This window comes from Oncorhynchus masou, chromosome 32, assembly GCF_036934945.1.
Source record: "Oncorhynchus masou masou isolate Uvic2021 chromosome 32, UVic_Omas_1.1, whole genome shotgun sequence".
NCBI lineage: Eukaryota > Metazoa > Chordata > Actinopteri > Salmoniformes > Salmonidae > Oncorhynchus > Oncorhynchus masou.
In genome coordinates, this window is record NC_088243.1 from 43,880,641 (window position 1) to 43,898,479 (window position 17,839).

The window sequence follows — 17,839 nt, forward strand, 5'->3', positions numbered from 1 at the left end:
GTATAAGGATATACTTATTCTGCTTCCATTTGCCGTAGGAAATGGGACATGGCTATGTTTTCAAAGTTAGCTAAACAACAGTGTTTTCCACTAGGCACAAGGTGAAGTTGACCCCAGGGACCCAGAAGAAAGGAAAAGGTAATATCAGAGCAGTTAACGTGTTATCAATGATAAGAGGGCGTGTGCCAAGTGATTAACCAAAATTTCAGTTTTTATACAACTAATTGATCCGAATTCCATTTCGTTCTGTTTTTTTCTGAGCTCAATCCGCACATTGTTGTTTCTCTATAAATAAATCAGATCCAGCCTGAACTGTGTGAGGGAGTTGTAGTTTCCAACAGGTCAGAATTCTACATAGTTAAGTGCATAAAACGTAATTATCTCCAATGACCACAATCAATTGCGCATCTACTTGTCTGGTTGGTTTCTTTTATGCCTGCTATGAAGAGGCAGAAGAAATCACGATCTTGAGGGGATATAGAGAGCAGCTGTTGCTTCACAAGGTGTCTCTACCTGAAAATACATGATTTAAGTGATTGGTTGTTGGTATTCAGCAGTCATAAAAGTATGCCTTTACTTTGAAAAACTACAAAATTGTGGTTTTATCAGATAGCATATGCAGCAGCTCTATAGAGATGATGACTTGGAATTAAATAAAAAAGTCATAAAACAAATGTAATACACAACTGAAGTATTTTACTAAAGTGAATAAATGATGGTCCATAAGTGAAAAGCAGTCAATACCTTCATGGGACTTTTTATGAATTGTTTCAGCGTTCCATCCAAATAATCTATATATATTTTTAAATTAACCAAAACAACCTCAAGCACTAATCACTCAGCACTTGCGTCTTAAGGTCCTTACTACTGAATAGTGTCCCAGGTGCATAGGAGTCAAAATATGAATACTGGAAGAGGTGGAGACCCGCACAGTAACAAAAGGGAAAAAATCCAAAACTTTTTTTGACAGTGTGCAGGTCTCTATCTTATCTAGTATTATAAATGATGACATGGCTGGATCCTAGGAAATTCTGTATCTATATTTTGTCCTCCCAGCTGCCCGCACTGCAGTATTCAGCTTCATGAAGGCCAGGGAGGCTTCGACTAGAGAGAAGGACCTGTTTCGCAGTGTCAAGGTAAGGCGGAACGTATTCATTGGGGTGCACTGTAACAAAACAAGTTATTTTTATTGGACAGAGTCCATTTTGAGACTACTGAATGGCAGGTAGCCAACGTGCTCGAGTTATTTTATGTAAATGGAATGTTATTTCTATAACATGCCGGTCCAGACAAATCTTTTGTGATTTCACATTTGAGAAACTCCAAACAGCAAATCACTTCCGAAAAATATGAACAAAGGCTCCAAATACAATAAATTTTAGAAACAGCAAAGCGATGCAGGTCTTTAGATGTTGTACACATGAAATGTCATTCTAAACTTTATCCACAACATCTAAGTAAATGAAGAATACAAAGTATATATTTAAAGCTACAGACAGTTGTAGAATCTATACCAAGAGGCATAGTGGTGGCCAACGCCTTATGATCACTCGTAAGTTAGTGTTTCCTTTACTTTGGCATACAGCAGGCTACACGGAGAATTGAACAGCAAAATTAAGAGTCGCGCAAAAGGGAATATAACATTGCGTACAACATCTAAAGACTTGCATCACTATACTGAGAGCGTTGCATTTATAAACGGGTGATTTATGTATATAAAATCAATTTGACATTCTAGAATATGTAAGCACCTTAGCTATTACTTGATATGAATGACTGCGTAGCCACTTGGCACAAAACAACCATCCTTTTCTCATTTCAGGATACAGATTTATCAAGAAACATCCCAGGCAAAGTTAAAGTGTCAGCACCTAACCTAATGGCAGCCAAGAAGAAATAGACCTATACAATTTAGTCGACATCGACTTTCTTCACGAAACAATGAGTTAACCCCACCCTTAATAGTACTATGTCTGCAATTGGATGACAGGAAAAGCTTGTGCACCGAAGCATTACATTTTCCTGGATCTTTACTTCAAGATGACAGGGCGGGGGAAAGCAATGCAAAATGTCAGAACAAAATCTGATTTTACATTTATTTTTTTCTTGATTCAAAATTAAGATTTTTATGAAACTTGTGCAAATAATACAAAATGAGAAACTTTTTGTGGTAACTTCAGTGCAACTGGTATTATTACCTGATTAAAAACAGAAAATACTACACAAGCCTCTTCTGACTAACATGGTACTTTCACTTTAAAAATATATATACATTTTCAAACACTGGCATGACAAATTCACACGTAAGTATTATGAACGTTGCCATGCTTGCTGACTGGCCAACACCACTCCCATCAAAAGCCTACAATTTTTTCACTAAATTAATAACACTCGTGACAAGATGGGTTGAGCTGTCCTCTTTGTTCAGCTAGCACCAAGGTCATATGGCTGTCCACACACCCCGGCATCCCATAGAATGTGGTGGTATATGCCTCATGACCCCGGTGCATTGATGCCTCCCATCCTCTGTTTGAGACTGTGTAGCAGGTGTTTAGGCAGGCAGTCCCATGACGCAGCCAGCAACTCTCTGTGCTGCAATGCTGCTTCCATACAGAACCTAGAGGGGGACAAGCAAGTTTTACATTGACTAAAAGATGTGTTCATTAGGCACCAAACGGACTGACTACTGAACCTTTGTTGTTGCATGCCCTCCCTAATAAACAAAACCCAGTAGTTAGGGCCATGTTTTTGTCTGGGTTCAGGGTTGTTTCTCTACTCACCAGACAAGTGACTTGGGTTGAACTGTGAACACCAGCAACTCTTTGCTGTGAGCCTGTTAAAGGCAATTGACATATCTTTATTCAAACCATACTTGGTAGTAAACCTTGTTATCAGTTTGTAGTTCTAATTTTAAGTGACACTTGTGGTCTCACTGTGCTCGCTGATGGGACAGCAGGTTATTGGCACAACCGCCAAACACAAAGACCTCCCATCAGGACCGGAACAGGCCGTGTGCCAGAGCCTGACACAAAAAAAGAGGAAAATGACTAAGGACACACACACAAACAGTGAAACAAGCAGCTCCCATTCATTACCACTAATTGGTTTCTCTCTTGTGATATTACTTGGGGCTCTGTGTATGATTGTGCTTGTACTGCTGCCACTTGTTCTTGCTGATGCAGTACAGCTAAGCGTCACCTTTATATATTACAAAATGTTGGAGGAATAAAAACATTTGGTCATGCCATGGACTCAAGGAAAATGGATAAGAAAGTATTCTTCACTCACTCAGTGTCTCTCTATATATGTTGTGAAGCCTCCGAACAGGAAGATGTGATCAGGTGACACGGGGGTGAGGGAGTGCCATGAGCGTCCCACGGGACCCTGCTGAGGAACACTCCTGTAGAGGGGCAAGGAAAGGTCAAGGGGAAATAGGACCGGGGTAAAGGGTTAGTCCCATAAAGGTGAACAGAGGTACATCTATGGGTTAGAGCACAGCCCCCTCCCCTAAAAAAAGGTGTTTAATGCTATAACATGCATGAAGACATTTTGGATGAGGACTACATTTCATGCCACTCCCAGGAATCCATGTCAATGTAGTGCAAGTCGTTCAGGCGGTAATCCTGTTGTAAAGGAGACAAAGCATCAAACATTTAGAATACAAGATCCTTTATGTGATAAGTCATAGAAATGAACATGGTCAACATCTATCTACAGGCCCGTGATACAATTTCACATTAGACAGTGTGACCGTAAACTCAGCAGGAACTTGAGTAATCTCTTTTCAGAACATTCCTACTTACCCTGTAACGCCCCCCAAACACATAGCCTCGGTTGCCCACCTTGGCACAGGCATGTGCTGCCCGGGGAGATGGGGCATTACCCTTCAATAGAAAGGGGGAATGGAGAGGTGAGACTGGAGCTCCCATTGAAACAGATGTGCAAAATGGCTTCAACACAGAAAGTTGTGACATGATTTAAGAGAATGCTGTTACCTTGGTGACTGGCTGGCTCCAGGTGGTCATCTCCAGGTCCAGGATGTGAATGTGGTTGTTCCAGCCCCGCCCCGGATTATCTCCCTGTTACAACACACAGAGAAGGGATTGTTTTCATTAGGGCATGCAAACATTTAACTACGGAACAAACATTTATCCCCGTTTCAGTAAAAAAAAGTTTGGTGCTTAATTAACACGACCAAGAACTTTACAATTATTGACAACTCCCTTTGCTGCAGACAGATACACTTAACAGACCATTTTAAAGCTGGTGTTAAAAGCAACTGAAGGATTCAAGGGTTGTGCAATTAATTGACCATACCATGAATGAAGTTTCATCGTATTCAAATGTCCCTCTGTGAACTCCTTGTGCCATATATCCGTAGCCACCGAAGAATACTAGCCTGGGGAACAGCCGGCAGTTAATGGAGAAATGGTTTGAAGTGACAAATGCATCAAAGGTATTGGGAAGATCATCAGTCAATTTTGTATGATGTTCTGTGTAGAATTTCTCTTGCAACCCCATAGCTTGGTAAAGGCTGCTTTAGAGGTAATGAGATGGAGCAACTCGAAGACCTATTATATAAACACACTGCCTGCCAATAGACCAACTCACCTATTCTTGTGAACCCAGCAGCCCAGTTTGTCCTTGGAGGACGGGGCCAGGCCCTTGAGATGCCTCATCTCCTCCCAGCAGAGGAGAGGTGTTCGGAGAGGGAGCCGAAAGATCTGAAGGGCAGACGGTATAAATGGAATAAGACTAGTCTCTTGTAACAGACATTAAACTTTTAAAGGCCCAGTGCAGTCAATTCTGTTTTGTGTTTTGTATCATTGTACAGCAAATGTAGCGATTAAAAGTTAAATGGGCTTCCATCGCAAAATGTTTTTTTTTTGCGGCTGCCCACTGGTATTGCTCTCCAGCCAACAGCTTTATTGGCACACTGTTGGCTAGAGCGGACGTATAGCCTACATGATGATATTATGATTAAGGACAAAAGATTGAGATTTGTCAAATGGCAGCCAAGCATCGATTTAAGATATCACCAGAATAAGAACCTCAATATTTATTGGAAAGGAGCATCACCTTGCACTTTCACCACTCTGTGAAGTTCATCATTCATTTCATCTGTAGCCTAATAAACAGCATGCTTTCCCGACGAGTCGTAGTGGGAGGACATGTCATCGCGTGACTCCAAGTTTACTTGTTATTATATCAATACTTACGCATAAAAGCATTTCCACCGATATTTCTCGCTAAAATATATTTTACAAACACAAAAAGATCACACCTAGTGCATTTAGTTTTGTCGACATCTGGGAAGTCCATCATGCTGGTCATTTCATGTTTTACTTCATTACTTTACTCTAAGGTTGGCTGGAAACCGGGGTTACTGTAAAAAAAAAAGTTATAGTGGAAAATACAATCTACATACGGCCATCTAATCAGCCTGTTTGCATGTGCAGTAGTTTAGGCTTTCCTGGTGATGTCACCAGGCCATAAATTGATTAATAGACCAATAACAGCTGGTATTAAGTTTTCCCCTCCCCACTCAGCCACAGTCCTTGCAAAATTCTTGCTTGAGAATTTTTTGTTGTTGCTATTAAGCAAATGTTAGTTTTAATGGAAAACAATTACAGTAAGGTACTTAATAGTTACCCAGAAATGATTTGGCTGCATTGGACCTTTAAGTCTGTTGGCAAACAGGCTTCTGAGGTGAGATAGCATAAATCATGCCATGGTGAATGTCCTGCTGTGGTGCTTAAAGGAACAATCAGCAGTTGCTACATCCATTTGTGGACTTAATAAATAAATGATATGTACCCCATTGATTCTTTCAGAACTTATAAATGCCTCATGAACTTAGTTCAACCCTCGTGCCCCATTAGAAACCAAAATAAAAGTTTGTTTTTACTCCAATGTTTGTAAATAAATAAACACTATATAGCCTCAAACCAGGGTTAAAACTATCATTTTGATATCATGGATGGTCAGTCCTTGCATTCATAGCTCTCTCTATGAATTTGAGTGGTTACATTTTTCCAGAATCATCCCTCAGCGGTTTACCAAACCAGGGTTGGGGAGCCGCTTTGGGATTGTTGCTTTAAAGTGGGAGCAGGGATTTTAAATGGAAAATTCTGTAATTCTCTAATCATCACTGCATCGAAAGTTATCTCCATGTTGGTAGCATGCAGCACAAAATATTTCCAGTTTCTGGAAAGGGAGGGACTGGGAACGGCTTTGGCAGAAAGGGAGGGGTGTGCACTTTGAAATCCTTTGCCCCTAGAATACTACTGCAAATACAGCATTTGGCCAGCGTGTACGAGAAATTTGGTTCTGTGTCCCAAAATTATACAAGACGTAACACGCACGCACACACCCGGTTAGTGTTTCCTCTGGCATGGTGGCCTCCAAACAGATAGAGGACGCCGTCCTCACACACTCCACAGCTGCCAGACATGGCGGCATGAAGGTTACCCCCCGCCATCTGCTTCTTCCTGCAAATACAGACAGTAGATAGTGCCGTTCAGAAAGTATTCACACCCCTTGACTTTTACCACATTGTGTTGTAGCCTGAATTTAAAATGGATTACATTTAGTTTGTGGCATTGGCCTACTCACAATGGATCAACAACATTGTAGCTACTCTACAATACTATAACCTAATTGACTGAATGAAAATGAAGCCTGTACAGAATATAAATATTACAAAAATATGCATCATGTTTACAATAAGGCACTAAAGTAAAAAGCCCTAAAATAAAGGCCTGAATACAAAGTGTTATGTTTGGGGCAAATCCTACACAACATCACTGAGTACCACGCTTCATTGTCAAGCGTGGTGGTGGCTGCATCATGTTATGGGTATGCTCGTCATCGGCAAGGATTCCAGAGTTTAAGATAAAAAAAATAAACAGAATAGCACTAAGTACAGGCAAAATCCTTGAGGAAAACCTGGTTCAGTCTGTCTTCCAACCGATACTGGGAGACAAATTCACCTTTCAGCAGGACTGTACCCTAAAACACAAGGCCAAATACACTGGAGTCACTTACCAAGATGACATTGAATGTTCCTGCGTGGCCTAGTTATAGCTTTGATTTCAAATTGTCTGGGAAATATATGGCAAGACTTAAATGGCTGTCTAGTAATGATCAACAACCAACTTCAGAGCTTGAAGAATTTAAAATAATAATTTGCAAATATTGTACAATCCAGGTGTGCAAAGCTCTTAAGACTTACCCAGAAAGACTCACAGCTGTAGTCACTGCCAAAGGTGATTCTAACATGCATTGACTCAGGGGTGTGAATACTTATATACATTATATATCTGTATTTCATTTTCAATAAATTTGTTAAAGTTTCTAAAAACATTTTCGCTTTGTCATTATTGGGTATTGAGTTTTAGTCTAATCCATTCTTTTATTCAGGCTGTAACAACAAAATGTTGAATAAGTCAAGTGATATGAATACTTTCTGAAGACACTGTATAAAGTCTGGTCAAAAGTTGTGCACAATATAGGGAATAGGGTGCCATTTGATTTGTGACAATCTAGATTTCACAGCTAGAAACATAACTATAAACAAAATTAAGTTAAAATCCTTATTACCATCATTCTGTCTCCATGTTGTATATCCAGATTTCATTCCTTGGCAAGTATAAGTCAATGAAGCCAGTGGTCTGGGGATTCTAGTGAGAAGACAAGCAAGAGGGAAGTCAATGGAATTACAAGAATCTTGACACTGTTTTTGGTCCACTTGACCCATGTCACACTTTCCCTGGTAATAGATAACACAGTAAAACTCCAGACAAAATGTTTAGGAAGGTCAAAGTGGATGCCAAATCTCCCAGTAAAAATGATGGTTAAAGACTGATTGGAATGGTATAGTTCAGAATCCTATTATTTAGATACACTATAAACTAACATCTAAACAAAGGTCTTAATAAATATTACTGTTCATCCGACAGAGAATTACAAATGTCTGTCAGTCATACTTGCTTACCTTATATCCTCCCCAAACATACATGCAGTGGCCATCCACCACTGCGCTCAGCTGGCTGGTCCAACTCAAAGGGCTCTTCTTCAGTGTCCAGAAGAACTGCATCCTCATCGAGTTCATCAGCCTCGTCCACCACCCAGTCAAATTCTCTGTCCTCTTCATCTCTCTCAGACTCCTCGTCTTCCTCATCAACAGGCAAGCGGTCAGCAATGTCCTCCATTTCTGCCATGATCACCTGGATTGGAGAAGAGGGCTACATAGGTTTGCATGCACAAGGATTTTGAGTAAGAGAGTATAAGGGTTGTTGGAGCGATAGACATTCACTGTAGTTAAGAATTCCCATCCCCAACATGGGGCTATAAGCAGCTAACTACACACACACACACACACGTTTATTAGGTACACTCATCTACACTGAACAAAAATATGAACACATGTTAGGGGTTGGTTTCATGTTTCATGAGCTGAAATCCCAGAAATGTTCCATATGCACAAAAAGCTTATTTCCCTCAAATTGTATGCACAAATGTTTACATTCCTGTTAGTGAGCATTTATTCCTTCGCCAAGATAATCCATCCACCTGACAGGTAACGCATCTCAAGAAGCTGATTAAAACAGCAAGATCATTACACAAGTGCACCATTTCTCAACCGTTACATTAATTTCGCTCAAACTTCGATTTAGAGAATTTGGCAATACATCCAACCGGCCTCACAACTGGGCGAGCGGTTTGCTGATGTAAATGCTGTGAACAGAGTGCCCCATGGTGGCGGTGGGGTTATAGTATGGGAAGGCATAAGCTACGGACTTGAAGCATTTTATCTATGTCACGTTGAATGCACAGAGATAACATGACAAGATTCTGAGGCCCATTGTCGTGCCATTCATTTGCTGCCATCACCTAATTTTTCAGCATGATAATGTACACAATTCCTGGAAGCTGAAAATGTCCCAGTGCTTCCACAGCCTGCATACTAGAGGTCGACCGATTATGATTTTTCAATGCCGATACCGATTATTGGAGGACCAATGAAGCCGATACCGATTAATCGGCCGATTTAAAAAATGTATTTGTAATAATGACAATACTGAATGAACACTTATTTTAACTTAATATAATAGATCAAAAATCAATTTATCCTCAAGTAAATAATGAAACATGTTCAATTTGTTTTAAATAATGCAAAACCAAAGTGTTGGAGAAGAAAGTAAAAGTGCAATATGTGCCATGTAAGAAAGCTAACGTTTTAGTTCCTTGCTCAGAACATATGAAAGCTGGTGGTTCCTTTTATTAACTTCAATATTCCCAGGTAAGAAGTTTTAGGTTGTAGTTATTATAGGAATTATAGGACTATTTCCCTCTATACCATTTGTATTTCATTAACCTTTGACTATTGGATGTTCTTACAGGCACTTTAGTATTGCCAGTGTAACAGTATAGCTTCCGTCCCTCTCCTCGCTCCTCCCTGGGCTCGAACCAGCAACACAACAGCCACCATCGAAGCAGCGATGCAGAGCAAGGGTAACAACTACTAGAAGGCTCAGAGTGAGTGACGTTGGAAACACTATTAGCGCGCGCTAACTAGCTAGCCATTTCACTTTGGTTACACCAGCCTCATCTTGGGAGTTGATAGGCTTGAAGTCATAAACAGTGCAATGCTTGACGCACAACGAAGAGCTGCTGGCAAAACGCAGGAAAGTGCTGTTTATGCGCCTGCTTCTGCCTACCACCGCTCAGTCAGATACTTGTATGCTCAGTCAGATTATATGCAACGCAGGACATGCTAGATAATATCTAGTAATATCATCAACCATGTGTAGTTAACTAGTGATTATGATTGTTTTTTTATAAAGATAAGTTTAATGCTAGATAGCAACTTACCTTGGCTTACTGCATCTGCGTAACAGGCAGTCTCCTTGTGGAGTGCAACGAGAGAGAGAGGCAGGTCATGATTGTGTTGGACTAGTTAACTGTAAGATTGCAAGATTGGATCCCCCGAGCTAACAAGGTGAAAATCTGTCGTTCTGCCCCTGAACAAGGCAGTTAACCCACCGTTCCTAGGCCGTCATTGAAAATAAGAATGTGTTCTTAACTGACTTGTCTAGTTAAATAAAGGTATGAAAAAATAAAATGTATTTATTTTATTTTATTGGCACCCAAAAATACCGATTTCCGATTATGAAAACTTTAAATCTGCCCTAATTAATTGGCTATTCCGATTAATCAGTCGACCTCTACTGCATACTCAGACCTGTCCCCCAATGAGCATGTTTGGAATGCTCTGGATAGACGTGTACGACAGCATGTTTCAATTCCCGCCAATATCCAGCAAACTTCACACAGCCATTGAGGAGTGGGACAACATTCAACAGGCCACAATCAACAGCCTGATCAACTCAACAGCCTGATCAACTCAAAGGAGATGTGTGCCACGCTGCATGAGGCCCCCATAGTCAGTATCACACCAGATACTGACTTTTTTTGGCGTATCTGTGACCAACAGATGCATATTTGCATTGCCAGTCATGTGAAATCCATAGATTAGGGCCTAATTAATTGATTTCAATTCACTGAATTCCTTATATCAACTAACTCGGTAAAATCTATGAAATTGTTGCATGTTACATTTATTTTTGTTCAGTATCGTACCAGGTTGGACCCCCATTTGCCTCCAGAACAAATTCTTATTGTTTTTAGCTGATAGGAGTGGAACCCAGCGTGGTCTGCTACTGCAATAGCCATATCGTGACAATGCTCGACAAGTTGTGCATTCTGAGATGTTGTTCTACCACCACTGTTGTACTGTGCTATTATTTGTCTGTTTGTGGCTTCCCTGTAAGCTTGCACGATTCTTGCCATTCTCCTTCAACCACAGCACTACCACGAACTGTATGTTTTTTGTTTGTCGCCCACCCTAGACCTGTGGTCACTAACTGGTTAATCTTCAAGGCATTCCTAATCACCAAACATTTATGTAAAAAACATTTGTTTAAATAGCATTACATTCCTATTTTTTTTTTTTTTTGTACCGTTGGCGGTAGGTGCACTTGATTCAACAGTCTTACAAGGCAAAGTGTTCCCATTTTGAACCATTTCATGTCTGAAGGAAGAACTCTGCCTACCCAGCAGGCCCAGAGAGCAAGTCAAGTGCAGCCATAGGCCTACCGCTGGCCGCTCAGATCAGCACATCTGCAGTTTCCTCGAGGCATAAACTGTGAAAAGAGGCCTCAAACGCACAGCAATGTTGATACTGAGATTTCAAAAACATTACTAGAACTCAACAAATACAAAGAGCTGCTGTTTTTGAGTAAGTTGATGTTTAGGTTGTTAATCAGCACTGTCAACACTTTGTTCAACACTTTTACAAAAGCCATAAAATGTGTGTTTTCCCTACTTCCACTCACGCTACAACCAGCACTGCAGCTGCAATGAAAGAGTAGGAAAGTGTTCCGATAAGCTTGTGTTATTATTTGCGGCTTGTCTTTTTTAAGAGGAATATTTAACTTTCTCTAGTCATAAGTAACGTTAATTGGCGCATGATGCAGAAATAATGTAGCGTGACTTGAGTTTTGCAATCAGCTGGAAGACTGTGTCCCCTTTTCTCAGCGGAAGGAGTTGTGCACAGGGACGGTGAGTGGCAGCCTCATTGCTGCTCCCTCCCTCCCTCCCCTCAGGCTGACCATCAGATGCAGGCCACCAGTCCAGTAAAAAGACACTCAGCTGTGCCTCACAAGTTATCCAAATAATTACCAGTGTGATCATATACCTACATTTTTTTTAAATGTCATTTGAAAATGGTCTGAGAAAAACATTGGCAGGGCAATTCAAGCATAGACAATATGCACAAACATTGCTGCAGAACTTTTAATTTGGTGAATGTGTTTAAGGGTGTAGCTCAGCTTTAATATTGGAGATAAATTGTCGCTTCCATCAATGTAATTGTCGGCATAATTTCCAATCCCCCAAATATATTGTTTTAATTGGTTAATGTTGCATAGGCTTACTTTTTTAAAGTCATGTTTAAATAAATCTAAGAGGTAGATCTCTGCTTGCATTTTGACTCAAAGTGATCTTGATGTGCATGAAAAGCCCAGGAGGGCGGCTGTTTGAGATACTGGATCCGTCGTGCCTGGCACCAAAGATCCATATCTTGCTTAGAACACTCGTTTTGCCTATTCCAACGTTTAATCGAACAGTAACAATGCCTCAATGCCTGCTTTATATAGCAAGTCACGGACACCTGACTCACTGTCTGTAGGAGCTAACTATATTCGTAAACTGTGTGGTGTACCTAAAACTGGCCAACAAATCCAGGCTGTATCATATCCTGCCATGATTGGGGGTCCCATAGGGAGGCGCACAATTGGCCCAGCGTCGTCCGGGTTTGGCCATCATTGTAAATAAGAATGTGATCTTAACTGACTTGCCTAGTTAAATACATGCGTATACATGCCTAAAGAGAAGATGTTTTACAAATCGGAATTCTAAGAGAGAAAAATAATTCAGATTGCGAAAAGCAGTTACTGGGTAATACTTGGATTGTTATTGCCTGTTAACTAGTATGAACCTGTAAGTACTGTGTACCAACTGTGTACTGTGCCAGATCACAAAAACATTTGACAACTTTTTTGCACCGTGGAGGATGGTTTGTTTACATGGGAACGCAAAACGTTAACCTTCATGCTATCATTAACATAATATAAATACGTAGCTCGTGTATAAAGACAAGTTTGCAGTAAGCATAATTTTAAACATATTGATTGTGCGATACTACCAACGTAGCCTAGCTAGCTAACGCGTTAGAAAGCTTGCAGAAACAGCTGACATGAACGTGGTAGTTCGTTTGCCATATCATCCAATTTAACTGCGGTTAATGCATAAAACATTGAAAAAGAACAGATTCAGCTTATATGTCACTTACGTACAGGACTTCAAATGACCCACGTCTGCTTTGGCCTTTAGCGTAAAGCGTTGTTTTTGTCCAGTGATTACTGTGCAAAATTTAGTTGAAGCCTGACCGGAAGCAGCCAATAACATCTCATTTAAGCCATCTTTATGGGATCAATATAATTTCATTTGTGCAAGAAGGATAGTAGCCAGAATAGAAGCGTAATAAAAAATATGATTTTATTGTCAAACATTCACCAGTCAAGTGAAAAAGAACAGAGTTGACAATTCAAGGAATGTGAACCTTTATTCTCCATGATACAAAAGGTAGTGTGAGGTGATAGACATATGACGTCTGGTTTAAAGTTTTAAAAACTTTGCAAGGTTAAAGCTTTGTGTATTTTAATTTTAATGCTGTTGTATTATGTATCTGCCAGTTCTGACTGCATTATTTTCACTGTCAAATATAAGATGGCTGCCATTGTCATTTTGGTGGGCTATCCCTTTAAGAAGACATGTCCCCTTTAGAAATGGGTGAAGGCAAAGGCTGCTGGGACATGCTGTCAGGAAAAGATGGAAGTGGATGATGAGTTCGCATCAAGCAGCGTGCCGAGCAAAGTTGGTGAAGACGAATGTTCTGAATGGACAACAGTAGTATTGAAAACTGGAATTGGAGTGGAGGATACATGTATGAATGATAATGAATCTCTTCTTGTTGGGATGCATATGTGGGAGACCCGTTTGAGGTGTCAAATTGTGAAGTATGCGCTGGGAAAAGTGGTCAGTGACCAGGAGTGGTCTTATTTTGATTAATTGTATTTCTGAAGAACAGAGGAAGATAGCAGTGAGCCTAAACATAATCTGGACAAAATAAATTGTGTGTTTTTAAAATTTGGGGTAAGAGCACCCGTCAAAGGAGTCATCTCAGGGGTGATGATGGCTGTTCAGGATGAATCCCAAAGAGAATTCCTGGTGTGGTTTGTGCCTGGGGTTTGACCCGCTGGGTGAATGGAGAAAAATAAGAAAGTATGTCGGTCCTGTTGATATGCTGTAAGAGCTTTTGTCTACAGACCACTGCAGTGTAAGAATTGTAAAGGATTTGGTTATGTTTCAAGACAGTATATTGAAGAACGGTGTGTGGAAGGATGACAGTGTTGCAATTGTGATAAGGGATCATGATCTCGAGTTCCTGGAGTGCCCTGTAAGGGTGAAGGAGATTGAGGTGGCAGAAGTTAGAGCGGTCATTCAAATCTTCTATGCAGAGGAGATTTCAAAGTATTGAGAAAAGAAGTGACATTAGTGAAGATATGGTAGTGGACACACCACAGCCTGTAGTAAATGTTTGCTGCCAGTCAAAAGATACCCTGTGTTAAAGGTGGATTTTGCGACATTGCCAGTTATAAACTATATGGCACAAGTCTGAAAGACATGTAAGAAACTGGACATTATTGTGGCTGCGGCAGAGAAGTTTTTGGGACTTGCAAGAGGTATTGCCGCCTGAAGAGCCGCCATCCTTGAGTGTGTGTAGGGATCAAGTGTGTATTTATTATTTAACAGAAAAGTTGTTTGATTTAGTTTTGTTTATTTTGGGGGGTAGTTTGGGGTATTTATTTCCATTTTTGGGAGTCCTGTTTCCATCTCGCACAATAGATTGTGGAATGCACATTAAATTGTGCGATTGCCAATACATCATAAAATAAGAACAAATGGAGGAGAGTTTTGAGAAATGTTTGGGATGTACTTGGCTGAGGTTCTATTTGTTTGAAAAACCTTTTAAGAGCATATATTAGCCATTCCAAGTGATAATTTGTTGCTCATTTTTGTGGATTGTTAACCCCAATGACAAAGAATTTGTATGTTGATTGTTTTAGAGCAGTGGTTCTTAACCTGGGTTCGATCGAACCCCAGGGGTTCGGTGAGTCAGTCTCAGGGGTTCTGCGGAGGTCAAGACACACATTCAACTAATATGATTTGTGATGACACGCCCCGCTTGGCCATCATTGGCTGCAGGTGATCACGCTACATTGCTTGGCCTATCTGTACTGCAGGGAATTTGGTGCGATCAGTAGTCGACTTGTGACTGTCTTGTGATTTCTTTCGTAATATTTTAATCCCTTCATACTTACTATGTCGAGCAAAAAAAGAAAGTGGTCGGACGAATATGTACAATATGGATTCACATGTATAACGGAACGTGATGGGAGTCAGCGTCCTAACTGCATGATTTGCAATGCCAAGTTGAGCAATTCTAGTCTAGCACCGGCAAAACTAAGAGGACACTTCCTTAAGCTGCATGGAGATGGAAAATACAAGAACACAACGCTCACTGAATTCGATGAAAAGGCTACTCTGCATGTTCTCGGCTTTGTACCCATCAACAAACCGAGGCTGAAGTTAAGTTATCCCAAATTCCTCTTTCAAAGGACACCATCAGTGACAGAATAGAGGACATGAGCAAAGTAGTTGCAGATCTGATTTCAAGCCCGGCAAAATTCAGCCTTCAACTCGACGAGACCACAGACGTTTCCAATCTAAGCCAGCTTGCTGTATTCGTGCGCTTTGTGAAAGACATAATAAAGGAAGATTTTTTATTTTGTAAGCCTCTTACAACAACAACTAAGGCAGCCGATGTGAAGAAACTTGTGGATGACTTCTTCAAAGACAACAATCTTTTGTGGGATATGGTTTCTGCAGTTTGTTCGGACGGAGCTCCAGTCATAATGGGAAGAAAGTCTGGTTTTGGTGCGCTAGTGAAAGCGGATGCATCATTGTTACGCATTGTATTCTGCACAGGCATGCGTTGGCAACAAAAACTTTGCCTCCAAAACTGGCAGAAGTATTAAAAATTGTAGTGGAATGCGTGAACTGTGCGCAAACTAGTGCTCTGAGGCACTGCATCTTCAGTGAGCTGTGTAAAGAAATGGGCTCTGAATTCGAGGTACTTCTGTACCATTCTAACGTTCGGTGGTTATCCCGGGGACAGGTGCTGAATCGTGTTTTTGCAGTGCGTGTGGAATTAGCCCTGTTTTTGCATGAGCACCAACATTGTCATGCAGATTGCTTCAAAAATTCTGAGTTCATTCTCATTTTAGCGTACATGGCTGATATCTTTGCTGCTCTCAATCAAAAAATGCAGGGCGGTGGAGTCAACATCATCGAAGCGAAGGAAAACCTGAAGGCTTTTCAAAAAAAGCTACCGTTATGGAAACGACGAACAGAAAACGATAACTTGGGCAAACTTTCCCCTGCTGGACGACTTTGTAAGTAAGATCGAAGATGTATCTGGAATCGGAGACATTTCTGTACCAGAGGAACTGAAGCAAGCAATTGCCACGCACTTAGATGAGCTTGCAAAGTCTCTCGCCGGATACTTCCCTACAAGAGAGTCATATCCAGAATGGGTGAGACAGCCTTTCACGTTTAGTGTTGAGACAACAGATGTCAATGATGAATACCTCGGTGAAATCATTGCAATTCAGCAGAGCCAGATTCAACAGCAACTCTTCAGAACAACAACGCATTCAACGTTTTGGTGTCAACAAATGGTAACGTACCCTGTTATTGCTAAGAAAGCTCTGGAGATTTTCATATCGTTTGTTACAAAATATCTTTGCGAGCAATCCCTTTCAAGGATGCTGGACATAAACGAAGAAAAGGAACAGACTTTGTTGCAAAAATGACATGAGTGGCACTTGCCAAGGTGAAGCCACGCATTTCTGAACTGGTCTCTGAAAGGCAACAGCAGAAGTCACACTGATTTGCAGTAAATATTCATTATTATGTTTTTGTGTGAAAATCATGTTTTGATTAATTTGTTCTTTGAACACAGTGATGTTGATAAACAGTTCATGTTGTGCACCAGTAAAATATATACCTATGTTTTGAATTTGAAAAAAAATCATATTTTATTTTTCCAATTAAGTAGGGTTCGGTGAATGTGCATATGAAACTGGTGGGGTTCAGTACCTCCAAGGTTAAGAACCACTGTTTTAGAGGATGCAATGAACATCGAGCTGTTTTAAGGAACACTCAACCAGGCTGGATTTTCCTCTTCCTCAACCATCCTGTGAGATTGATCCTGTTGACTATTATTTTGTGCCTTTATTGGATGACTTATTTTCGCATTTTGAAGGGAGATTTCAATTTGTTTTGCTTTTTGATTGACTTTAGGACCGTTTTTAGTTGGACTTACATCCTGAACTTTATTTGGGGTTTAATTTCATTGGTTTTGTGAATTTATACACTGACAATATGCATTTGTTTTGCATATTTTGTTCAATGTGTCTGTTTTGCTTTGGTCACAGTATAGGAGCAGTATTTCTTTGAACTTTTATATGGTAACATAGTTTGTGATCCAAGCTGAATGTTACAGTATGTACAAATAAAATACAAAGGGATTTTACAAAAGTATTTTTGGACAAAAAACATGTTGCACAACCATTACAGCCGATCCAAGTCCAGAATTATCATTATGGTCTTCAGAGACTTTGAAGTTTGCTGTGGTGAACGAAATAATATTTAGATGAGAAAGAAGAATTAAGACATCAAAACCAAATTGATTCTCAATACTCTAGTTACCGTATTGCCAGTAAAGAGCAATGCTAATAAAAATAATGAGTAACGTTAAGTGTAGAACCTGCATAAACAAAGACAAAATAACATTTCTCACCCGTCCTTAAAAGTGAACCCACTTTTTGGGAAGCGGCCCTGCATGAACAGAATGATACATCAAACAGTACATAAACAGCTTATAAATGAGAATACAAGATCTACCATCATACTGAGTCTCATAATTAAAACAAAGTGGTAAAAATCTCTGAATAAGTATCAAGTACCATGTTGATGTAGAGGCAGTCTGTGTTGGATATGTTGAAGGGGTCATATTTGTCTGCAAAGATGATAACAGGCATGGGATAAACCCGTAAAGCGTAGTCATAGGCCCAGAACACTGGACTGA

At 40.3% G+C, this 17,839-nt stretch overlaps 1 protein-coding gene and 1 pseudogene across 1 annotated transcript in view; one reads left to right on the plus strand and one right to left on the minus strand.

Moving 5' to 3' along the window:
• LOC135526111 (ribosome quality control complex subunit NEMF-like) overlaps positions 1-2,231 on the plus strand; it is a 34,848-nt gene extending 32,617 nt beyond the window's left edge. The window contains exons 30-32 of the mRNA XM_064954225.1: positions 95-138; positions 1,057-1,136; positions 1,823-2,231. Coding sequence (XP_064810297.1) covers positions 95-138; positions 1,057-1,136; positions 1,823-1,900 — 202 coding nt within the window. The 3' untranslated portion in view covers positions 1,901-2,231. The remainder of the gene's footprint in view (positions 1-94; positions 139-1,056; positions 1,137-1,822) is intronic.
• Positions 2,232-2,392: 161 nt separating this feature from the next.
• The window catches only part of LOC135526112 (kelch domain-containing protein 2-like), a 36,173-nt pseudogene continuing 20,726 nt past the window's right edge, over positions 2,393-17,839 (minus strand).